The following is a 12521-nucleotide window of genomic DNA, read 5'->3' as shown; positions in this document are numbered from 1 at the left end:
CTATTATGCAATTATTAAAAGTATAATGCAAAATGTTAATAGAAAAAAATTTTTATTCTGGTAACATATAAACTACCTATAATTTCCTATTTTCACCATTTCAAGTATACAGTTTGGTGGTGTTAATTACATTCACGCACGATGTTGTGCTACCATCACCACTATCTATTACTAAAACTTTCCATCACCCCAAAGAGAATTTGTATCAGTGAAGCATTAAATCCCCATTCCCTCCCTCTACCCAAACTGTAGTCTCATTTTCTACTCTTATGAATTTGCAAATTCTAATTATTTCATATAAGTGAGATCATACAATATTTGTCCTTCTGTATCTGCCTTATTTCACTCAACATATCTTCCAAGTTCATCCATGTTGTGGCATCTATAAGGACTTCATTCCTTTTACAGCTGAATAATATTCTCCCATGTTTTTGTGTGTACCACATTCTGTTTATCCATTCTTCCATTGGTGGACATTTGGGTTGTTTCCATCTTTTGGCAATTGTAAATAATGGCACTATGAACATTGGTGTGCAAATACCTGTTCGAGTCCCTGCTTTCTTCTTATAGTAATATACCTAAAAGTGGTATTGCCGGGCCATATGGTATGTTTATATTTAACATTCTGAGGAACCATCAAAATGTTTTCCACAGTGGCTGCACCATTTTACATTCCTACCAACAAAGTACAAGGATTTCTAATTCTCCACATCCTTACCAACACTTGTTATTTTCCAGTTTTTCATAGTATTTATTTAGTGGGTATGAAATAGTATCTCACTTTGGTTTTGATTTTAATTTCCCTAATAGATAATCTGAGTATCATTTCATGTGATTATTGGCCATTTGTACTTTGTAGAAATGTCTGTCCAAGTCCTTAGCCATTTTTTAATTGGGTTGTTTGTCTTTTTGTTGTTGTATCATAGTTCTTTATATTTTGGATATTAAACCTTTATCAGGTTTATGGCTTCCAAATATTTTCTTTAATTTTCTTTAATATGTTGTCTTCTCACTTTCTTGATAATGTCCTTTGACGAAGTCCCATTTATCTATTTTTTCCTGTGTAGCTCTTGCTTTTGGGTGTAAAATGCATTTTTTACATTTGCCTAATTCAAAAATCATTGCCTAATTCAAGGTCCTGAAGATGTTCCCCTATGTTTTCTTCCAGTAGTTTTTTTTTTCCAGTTTTATTTCCTATATTTAGATCTTTGATCCATCTTGAGATAATTTTTTATATGGTATGTGGTAGGGGTCCATTTTCATTCTTTTGTGTGTAACAGAGTGTTTTGAATTCAGCAGGTTCTCATTAAATATTTGCTAAATGAGTGGCAAATTAATTACATATAATAAAAATCTATTTTAAAATATGGCTTATTTATAAAATATATATAAAATATACCACAAACGAAGGCAAATCTCTCAAAACATAAAATATATGTAGTAAAAGCTCAATATAAATGTAACTAATAAGATCCCTTAATTCTATTCTTATAACAGGGGTCCACCACAGTTAATTTACTACCATTGTCATTCACTGACAAAGGGTTTCCCAGAGTTTCTGCTAGTTGGGCTAGTCTTCTATTTCTTCCATATTCACAGCACCATATCCTAAGGACTGATATAATCTTAAAGTGCCTTCTGGGGTTTTGCTTAAAGTTTGATTAGTTGTATTATGTATTCTGATCCTTTCAAAACTGAGAACCTAAACATTTAGCTATTCTCATTAACTAAATTTACCAGAATGAAAAAAAGTGAGTGGTTATGTTTTACTGATGATTAGACTAAGAATGCTTTTCTGGTCTATAATTTCTGAGAATAAATTGTAATAATGCCCCTTTCACACAAAGCTGGTCTTGAGTACTGAAATGGCTGAGCCCTTTTATTACAGTCCTATTGTATGCTCTCAAAGAGCCTCTAAACTAATGGGAAGAAGCAAGTCAATTAAATCAGGGATCCAAATGAAATGATGGGATAGTTACATACCATGGAAAATAGGGGGTTGTAGAAAATGAGAGTGAAGAAAAGGTTCTTGGGATTAATCATGGTATCACATCATCAGAAATTAAATGTTTAAATAGTTGGTAGCCTACAGAAGAACTTGTTCCCGTTTAATATATAACCTAAATGAACACTTTGCTAATTGAAGTTTGTATTAAAACTTTTTACATTGATCAAAAACACTAGTCAGGTACCACATAGCATGAAGTTACTGAGTATCCTATTTCCTTTATAACACCATCTTTTTCTTTCAAAGGATGTGTGAATGATTAGTAAATAAATGAACTTGGAGGAAGTTCTTGTCATTTGGTATGAACATTGAACTTTAGACTTTAAGAAACAACTAATGATGAGGAAACTTACAATGAGTAGATTAATTTTAATGCTAAAAGAGCGCTCTGTTTTCATTACTCATATAAATAAAAATACCTATTTGAGGAATTAGATAGGGATGCTTATTAACTTACTCTTCCCATTAACTTACTCTTCCCACTGGAGATTCTAGAGCAAATCTTTCTCAGCAGTGCTACTATTGACATTTGGAGAAGACAACTCTTCCTTGTGTGGAATTGTAACATATCTAAGAGGTTTACCCTCTCTCTTCTCTGGGTCCTAGAAGCACTCTCCAGTCATAGTGTCAACCAAAATTGCCCCGCACATTCTCCTGTTGGGAGACAGTATCATTCCAGTTAAGAACCACTTTCTAGAGCAGGGGTTGGCAAACTCTCACTGTAAAAGGGCCAGATAGTAAATATTTTAGAAGTTAAGGGCCATGCCTTCTCAGTGATAACTACTCAATTCTGATATCGTCAAGTAAAAGCAGCCTTGGCAATAAGTAAACAAATGAGTGTCACCATGCTTCATTAAAACTTTATTTAGAAAAAAAGTGGCAGACCAGATTTGACCCATGGTCATAGTTTGCCAATCCCTGTTCTAGAGATTAGGGGTTTGGGGAAGATCAATAAATAACTTCTCTCTCTCTGTCTTTCATTCAAGCCATTTGAGAGTTAGATGCAGTAGTCACACAGATGGAGATGAAACTTTTGGCCTTATTACTGATAAATACTTGATTAGAGAATTACTTTAGATCTGCTCATGTTACACTTATAGCAGAAACTACAAGTTTCCTTCCGATACACATTCTCTTCCTGAAGAAGGGAGCTTAGTAAAGAACATTTAGAAATGCATCCATTTTTAAAACTATATATTTTTTTCAGCTCTTTTGCAGCTAGATGTGGTCATGTTACTATATTCTGGCCCAAGAGAGGTAAGCTGAAATGTTTTACAGTCTTTACAGAAGGCCACCTAAAAAGATTTGTGGTACTCCTCTTCCTGGCCCCCCTTCTCTGCTTGCTGACTGGAATCAAGATATAATGCTTAATGCTCTTGCAGCCATTTTGACTCAAATAATCAGAAAGGATATGGTAAAGGAGAAAGAAAGCCTGAATATGATACTTTTATAAAATAACCTTATCAATTCCATATTGCCTTTCTCTTAACAGTCCTTTATGTGAGTATTTAAATTCTCATGTGTTTAAGCCTCTGAATCTGAGTCTCTGTTGCTAAGCCACAGAGCTTAATCCTACCTGAGACATCCCTGGACTGAATTTAACCCTTAGAGCTGCAAGGCTACCTGCCATGAGGAATAGCACCTACCCTACTCAGCCAATTGCATGACTCAGAGAGCAGACCTCTGACTGGCAGATCCTAAGAGAGGGCAAAGGAAGGCGTTGACCTGTGTATGTTCAATTCTTTCTCACAGCTATATCAATCACATAAGTGACAGGTAAAGAAAAGATGGGAGTGTTAAAACATGCACTCCTGAAGCATAAGGAAAAGCCAAACTGTCCTCAGATATCAATCCTGATATTTCGTTTATGCTCTTAACTATGATTTACATTGTTCAACCTACTCCTGTGTCATCCTTGCAGCAAATGTCAGGAACTATGCAATATAACGTAAACCAGGTCAGATCTCATTTTACATTCAGAACCCAGGTTACATTGTCACGGAATGCTTATGGATGATTAGGGCCTGTGTAATCATTGGAATATGGAGCAAATGCAGGGGATATGAAACTGGTATGCTAGGTTTGTGGTTAGGTTTGATTTTAGGGGTCTCTTGCAGTCTCTGTCTCTGTCTCTGTCTCTCTCTCTCAAGTAAACACAAAACCCCAAGTAGGGATCACCCTTTGTGTTTAACTATGATTAATTTTAATTTATAAAATATTATTTGTTGTTATTGCCCAGGGATAAATATATTCTGAAATGTCTCATCTATATTTCTGGAAACTAAAGTGTGTAGGCTTTCTGAGGTCAAAGGGAAAATGTTGGGGAACCAGTCTCCTAGTATCAAAATGAATATGGAATGAGACACTTAGGTTCAAGAAAGCAAAGACCAGAATCTGCATATTCAATCCTGATATCTCTCTTGCAGTATTTTGTGTTTCAAAAGGTGGCAGAATTCTACCATCTGGGCTAATACATTAAGCAATATTCATTGCTTTTTTTGTATAGAGAGTTTTCCTTTGAGAAATCTTCTCTTCAACTTGCCAAACCTGAGTAGCCAGCCTTTCTCAGTGCTTTCATAATACCCTTAATAGCCTGAAGTGGGGAATTGGGGAGTTATATTTTGAAGCTGGCTGGCTCTGAAATACTGTCAATTCTACAGAAAGGGTAAAAAAAATACAAAAAAAAAAAAAAAAAAAACCCAAACCCTCACAGTTCTACAATACCCCAGAATACGAATGACTTTTAAGTAGAAATGTTTTAGGTTCATAAGGAATTGGAGGAATTAGAGACAGAATTTTTTTTTAAAAGAGGTACCGGGGTTTGAACCAAGGACCTCATACATGGGAAGCAGACACTCACCACTGAGCTACACCTACTCTCCAGACAGAACTTTTAAAGGAAGGATTGATTGATTCCACCTGAACCAAAATGAGACCAGGCTTCTGGCACTTCCCAGTATTAAAGCAAAAATTTATGTGAAAGCCAGTGTGATTAAAAAATAAGATATAGGACCAGGTCACAATGAGGTTTGAGTGCCACAGGACAGAGCTGGGCAGGAGAGTCTAAACAGGAAATCTAATACACCAGGTCAGTACAGTGGTGAGCCCTGAGGAGCTCTCAGTAAAGAAAGGAGCAACAGACTCCAGACAAACAAGGAGGGCCAGAGTCTGTTACTGAGATGTTCTCTGAGGCATTTACTATGGTTTCAACTAGGAGAAAAACATCTAAAATCTAAAACCTGTGAACTCATTTATGTCCAGAGCACAGTCTTTGAATCAGTCTGCCTGGGTCAATTCCCCACCCATTACTTACTAGTTGAATGACTTCAGACAACTTTCTTAACTTCTCTGTGCCTCAGTCTTCTCATCTGTAAAATGGGGTAAGAATAGGACCTACCTCTTCAGATTACATTAACAATTAAATGAAATCATCCATAGAGAGCTCTTGGACCATGGTCTGATCCATATAAAAGCTCTACAATGTTAGCTAATATTAATATAACTAATATAGCTAATATTAATATAATTTGGAGAAGCAGGCAGATACCGTTGGTCCAGATTTGAAAGTATGTCTAAAACCAGGAAGTGCACAGAGACTGAGAACACCCAAGTCAATCAGAGGGGTGCTGTGAGCAAGGTTGGGATGGCTAATTCTGTAAGAGTACGGCAGCCCAGGTTTTAGGGTCCTTGTTGGAAGCAGATAGGAAAAGGGACCACCATTCACCTACCCAGGAGCCATACAAATGGAGCCCATTCTAGAGGATAGTTAAAATTATGTAGACACCAGTGGGTTTGCATGGGATTTTGCTGCTCATCAGTGTTTAAGGCATAACATAATCACTGCCACCAGCTGAAGTCATTATTAGGCTGTAGTTCTCCTACCATAACAGGCAGATGAGGAATAGAGAAAGAGCAGTCTACAAAAGGTAGGAAGAATAAATATTCAATCACCTTGTTTTAGTTTGCTAAAAGCTGTCAAAAGCAATATATCAGAAATGGGTTGACTTTTACAATGGGGATTAGGTTGCAAGTTTATAGTTCCAAGGCTAAGAAAAATGTCCAAATCAAGGAAGGCACTCACCTTGATGCACTCTCCCTGCATCCTGGATTCCTCTGTTAAATGGGAATGCTCACAGTGGCGTAGGCCTTCTCAAGGTCTCATAGCTTTCAGCTCCCTGGTTTCCATGGCTTCTTCTCTCCCAGATTCCATTGATTTCAGCTCCTTCCTCCCATGGCTTTCTTTCTCTGCTCCTGTCACTTTTGTTTGGTTAGCTTCTGGATGTTTCTCTCTTCTTTTTCAGCTTTTCTCTCTGTCTCTCTGTATTCATCCTGTTCATAAAGCACTACAATAAGAGAATTAAGACCTGTCCTGGGTCACGCCCTACTGAAATAATCTAATAAAAAAAAATCCCACCTACAATAGGTTGACACTCACAGGAATGAATTAGCTTTAAGGACATGATTTTCTGGAGTCCATGCAGCTTCAAACTACTATTCACCTTGTAATGCTTTCCAGAAAGAACTAGAATATATGGTTTCTGATATTTTCTGTTTCCTATAGGGGCATGCTTCCATCACAGATATTTAAATATATTAGGGAAAATGAGTGATAAAGGTTTTGAACAGATTTCCTAGTCAATTTTGTTTAACAAATTGACAGATTTTTTTCTTTCAATGGTTTTTTGGCAGAACTGACATTAATTTTGCAAAACTATTTTTCAATAGTTGTTTGACAGAATTGACTTTAATTTTGCAAAAATTTAGGATAGCAAAGCCTAAAACTATGATGGAATTAGAAATAAGCATCTCTTCATAACTCATGGCTATGAAATTAGCAACACATAATAAATATACGTACATTTCAAATTCCTAGTGCTTTCATACAATGAGTAAAATTATTAGAGAAAATGTAGTTCTATTTTTCACCTGTTTTTTTATCATCATTTATTACTCTTACTTGAAATGATATCTTAACACAAAGCAAATTTAAGAAGGTTGTAGTAGGTAAATAACTTTGCCTAATATCATTAATTACTAACAGCTCAATTATACTGTGAATTGCCTATAATTGCCATGAAGCTTCAAAATCCTTGTATTCTATTACGTATACAATTCATTTAAATTACATTAATTATACAGACTTTTTTTAATGAAGCAAAGAGATTGTGCTTTCAATTTTCACAAGTAGAGACAATGATCAAAATATTTATGTGCACATTACATTTTTTATTCTGTTGACACTCATAAAATAATTCATTTACTGTACTATGTCAGCACCTTTATGTGGAAGGAAAAATAGGAAAACCTAGTTTTCTTATTTTTGGATTTCTCTTGAAAGTATATGGTCCTTAGAAAGTTTTTTCATTTATTATCTAGCCCAAGACAGACAACATTTTTCAGAAAGTGAAAATTTAAAGCTATTTTTAATGGTAATTAATGACACCTACAAAACTGTTTTAAAACCATGATTAGTATTACCTTGATAAACCCAGATTCCAGAGCCTAACTCTCTGAGTTCAGATCCCAAAGTAGTTGGGCAAGTGTGCATATTCTGTGCCTCAGTTTACTCATCTTCTAAAATGGGAATAAAAACATTTCATAGTGAGGATTTTAAAAGCAATATGGCAAGTGTTTAAAACAGTGCCTGCTTCATAGTTAGTGTTATATTAATAAGTATTTGCTATTATGACTTATTTTCTTTCTTGAGAAGGATTCAACTTAACATGCATCTTAATGATGGCCAAGTTTGTTCAGATAAAATGGATAGTAAGAGTTATCTTTAAAATTCCACAAAAGCAGTATAAGGTAAACTTCTGGACTAAATTGTAAATCCTAAAGACTAATCTTAGCAGTATTGTCCCTTGTGATGTGACTTTGAGTAGTGTGATAGTGAAAAATCTGTTTATCCTTTAAGTTATTATTAAAACCTGTATGACGAATAGCCTAATTCTGACCATATGGCAATATATGGAGAAACTAGGGCAGCCAGAAATACCAGTTTTTAGATGGAGCTAAAGTTGGGGCTAAGGGATAAGGAGAAGCCCAGGCAGAAGATAAAGAAGAAATGTAGGTTATGTTCAATAAAGCAAAAGCCAGATCTAATCACTAGGATAACTCCCCTTCCCCTCCCGCCACTTCCCCTTCTTCCTCTCTTTTATGAATACCACCTCCCCAGACTGGCCAGCACATACTGAACCCAGCACTCCAACGAGGAAACCTGTGTGAGGAATGGGCATCTTATTAGGAGGTTGCTATGGAAGGAGGAGTGCCCATGCTTTCTTTTCACTGCTCAAACCAAACCTGAAAAATCCTACCCCAACTTGATATGCTTTCTTCATACAGGACAGGCTCTTTGTTATCCAGGAGTTCTAACGAACATTAAATAAGGAGTTTCTGGAGAACATTCCATGAACAGCTACTTGTTTACTGTTAGAAGTCCTGTCCCTTTGAAACCCTGATGTCAGAGGATCTTTAGAATACATCACCATCGGATAAAGGAATCTTTTTGCAACGACATATCATGGTGGGTGGCTTCGTGGTTGGTGGAAATAAGAGTGAGGAAAGGAGAAAGGAAATAAATACAGACAATAGAGATTAAAATGTACCAAAACTGAATTGTGCTTGGGTTATTGTGATGATATTTGCTTTGCAAGTTTATATCGTTTCATAGTCTAACATTTTGTTATTGCCCAACCACTCTGAATTAGAGAGGCTTTCTTCTCTTGTTCAGCCTGATGGAACCTTGCTAACAAGTTCCTGTTTATCTTGGGAGATTTAATTTGATTACTTCAGATCTGATCTTATTTCTGGGAATAGACAACTTACCTTTAAAGAATACTCAGTTTAGCTTAATATTCTTCTTGCTGCTAAGGCCCTCCTCTCTGTAACTTAAAGTCACTGATTTGTCTGTCAGTGAGAGGGAAATACTTTGAAAAACATTTGCTTATTAATCGTTGCTAAATCTAGATTTTATGCATATGTAAAGCCAGATAAATGTTTTAAATCTAGATGGTTGTGGGAAACTGGCTATCCTGTTCCTTATTGTAAATGTTACACCTGTTCTATTGTAGATATTGCAGTTGTTAGATGTTTCAGTTGTTCCCTATTTTTGTAGATAATGTTGCAGTTCTAAGAGCAAACAGCTGCTTGGTAGTTTCCAATAAATACGTGGAAACTAGGGTCGAGGCTCTTAGTTCCAGAAGGTGTGAGTCCCCTGGTCCCATCTTTATCTCGTCTCTCGTGTCTCTCTCTCTCTCTTTTATTTGGCAAAGTTCTGTGTCACCTTCCCTTCAAACAAACCTATCGCTGAGCTGATCTCAGCACTAGGTAATACAAAAACTATACTTAGAGCAATCCTTTAAGACTTCCTCCTGGAGCAGAGGTGGTTTGACTCTTTTCCTCTCCTGTTCTCCTGGCCCACTTTGAGAAGCTGTACCAATGAACTGTGTTGCTCAAGAAATAGACAATAAAAGAATAAGCAAGTAGAAACAGGCACCTCAATAAACCAGTGACTACATATTCAAGCTTTGAACAACTAAGTGTTGACTCAGTAGTTGGAAAGTTACAAAAATACTAAGATGTGATTTTTCTTTTAGGTGGGAACTGAGAAAGGATGAAATACTAGAAGAGGAAGAAAAAGCAATGCTGGCACATTTAAAACGAATTTGTACCACACAAAACTCTTCTGCCTCAGATAATACAGAAGAACCATAATCTGCATAATCTGCATCGGCTATATTTTAGGATATAATCACATATAATGGAGTAAGATTTTTCCTATACTCAGAATGGACCTCAGATGTGCTGTGAAGCATGAAAGCAATGACTGAATAATCACTGTACTGAAAAGGAATGCAGTACATACATAAAGAATAAGGTGCTATATATTTTTAAAATAATTTCAAATGTTTTTCCTTTTCCAACCTTTCTCTTTCTATGATATAACTGCTGCCATCTCGTGTTCTCTTCAAATTATTTCCTCCTTGAAGTATCTATGACAACAGACAAAATGTTTGGAAATCTTTTCCATAAGGATTTTTAAATATAACTTTTGGGTGTTAAGCTGAATGGAGTCACATAGGCCCCTAAGGGTCATCTGAAATGTTTTTCGTCATTTTCAAGTTATTTCTGTATCTGAAGCCTAAGTCCAGATCTTCATCACCTATACTACCTACTACTCTCCATTCCATAGCCTCGTATCTTAAGATATCTTAATTACAACTTATCTTAACCACAGCCAACAAAGCAGTCTTCTGAGGGATAACTTCAGTCATATTTCTCCCTGTAGTGGCTTTTCATTCCTCTTCCTACATCAGATTCAAATAATTTCCAATCATTTGCTTTAAGGTCCTATACCAAATAGTTCGTGTTCAACCAACTGCCTGCTACCCTCTTGGCTCAAGTCACACACTTTCCATTCTTTGTTACCTGGAACTCATTCCAGCTTTCTCTATCCAACTGCTCATTATCCATAATTTCCTTCACTTATACTCTTTCTTTTGTTACATTGACACACGCAAAATAAGTGTACAGAAAATGTTTCTAACATACTTTTTGCCAAGTATTCTAGTTATAAATACCTACTATATTCTGTCAGTGCCTAATAATAGGTTATAAAAACCTTGAAGGCCTTACAGTATAATATAACATAAGGTCTCCCTGTATAACTCTTCATATGCTTACTACAGTCTTATTCACAGAGTTGGCAGTTAATAAACACAGTTGTTTGAATAGCTACTATTGAAAGAAGACAACAAAGACAATTAGACTGTTAAGCAATCTACAAGACATCTGGGGAAAGTCATATCATGGACTGTTTTAGACCATATGACATCAAACATCATAGTTTCTGATATTCTCAGAAATATAATTGACCATCCATGTTCCCACATTCCATGATGTTTATAAAATACATGTAGGCTGCATGATTTCTAAAGGCAGGTATTGATGCATTTTTCAAAGAGTAAAATGTTGGAAGTAAGAGGACGCCACTTTAGAAAATATATTATTTCTTTAAATAAAAGCACACAAATGGCCATTGAACCAGCTACCTGCCAAATAACACATTTCATTTTTAAAGAATGTACTTTAGTTGGCTAATATAATCACGAACCAGACATTTTAAGATATGATTGAAAGAATTTATAAAAATTTTATGCAGCCCATTTAAAAAATTGTAAGAAAGTTTTATAAGACATAGACTTTCCAGCTACTCTTATCAAGTCATTATGTCAAATAATAAACATAATGTTCTAGGAATACTACAATAATCCACAGTTGACTTTATTCCTTTAACTTGATGGTGGTCTATGTCCTAAATCTGCAGAACTATGTTTATTAAAATTGATACTAAAATGTCAAAATAAAACCAAATTGATCCAATAAACCAAATAAAGTAATCGTATAAAGTTACAAAATTTCACATTTGGTTTTGTTGTCTTCTACTATATCTAAAGGTCATCTTTTGGGAAGCAGACTTGGCCCAATGGATAGGGCATCCGCCTACCACATGGGAGGTACGCGGTTCAAACCCCGGGCCTCCTTGACGCATGTGGAGCTGGCCCATGTGCAGCACTGATGCGCGCAAGGAATGCCTTGCCATGCAGGGGTGTCCCCCACGTAGGGGAGCCCCACGCGCAAGGAGTGCGCCCATAAGGAGAGCCGCCCAGTGTGAAAGAAAGTGCAGCCTGCCCAGGAATGATGCCGCACACACGGAGAGCTGACACACAAGATGAGACAACAAAAAGAAACACAGATTCCCAGTGCTGCTGATAAGGATAGAAGTGGTCACAGAAGAACACAGCAAATGGACAGAAAGAGCAGACAACTGGGGGGTGGAAGGGAAGAGGAGAGAAATAAATAAATAAATAAATCTTAAAAAACAAATAAAGGTCATCTTTTAAAGTTCTTTATTATTGAGCCTGGCACATTTCTATACAATTCCTGGAAAGTGATTTAGTTCCCTTAGAAAATTTCTCTATGACTCCCTTTTGAAATGAAACAAATAATGTAAAGGGGAAAATGGGGTGAGTTGGAAGAGAGAAAAATGGAAGAGGGAGAGAGACTATGCAATTGAAGTCTCTTCTATATTTGCTGAGTGAAACTACTGTGGCCATAAGTGCAATAAACTTTATAATCAGGAATGTTAAACGGCAAGTCCTTAGTTTCTCAGATTCTTTTTACTTTATACTCGATGTATTTCTTAGTGTATTTTAAGAAGTGGTATTTCAAAACAGTTGTTCCTTCTCACAGCTATTTAGCATTTGTATAAGTTAACCTGAATGAAGCCTAATACTTTATAACTCCCCATATACTTAAAAAAAAAATTTCCTATATAATATCTTCTCTATTGTATTTAACTATATTTTTCATATAATTACAAAGAGGGGTCTGTTTTATTACTGGTTTAGCAGTTACTATGTGGAAACAGTATGATTTAATTTTTAATAAAATATGAAAGATATTAAATATTTCAGATATTTTCTATATTTGACATTTCTACCAGACATTTTTA

General features: G+C 35.8%; 1 protein-coding gene across 8 annotated transcripts in view; it reads left to right on the top strand.

The window, feature by feature from the left end:
* Nucleotides 1–11424, top strand: part of KIAA0825 (KIAA0825 ortholog) — a 447444-nt gene extending 436020 nt beyond the window's left edge. For all 8 annotated transcript variants that reach the window (XM_058276267.2, XM_058276254.2, XM_058276256.2 and 5 more), the window contains one exon: nucleotides 9604–11424. In XM_058276267.2, the coding sequence (XP_058132250.1) occupies nucleotides 9604–9721 (118 nt within the window). In that variant the 3' untranslated portion in view covers nucleotides 9722–11424. The remainder of the gene's footprint in view (nucleotides 1–9603) is intronic.
* Nucleotides 11425–12521: the final 1097 nt, after the last annotated feature.

This window comes from Dasypus novemcinctus, chromosome 2, assembly GCF_030445035.2.
Source record: "Dasypus novemcinctus isolate mDasNov1 chromosome 2, mDasNov1.1.hap2, whole genome shotgun sequence".
NCBI classification, from domain to species: domain Eukaryota; kingdom Metazoa; phylum Chordata; class Mammalia; order Cingulata; family Dasypodidae; genus Dasypus; species Dasypus novemcinctus.
Note: the sequence above shows the minus strand (reverse complement) of the source record. Positions and strands in the feature narration are given on the sequence as shown.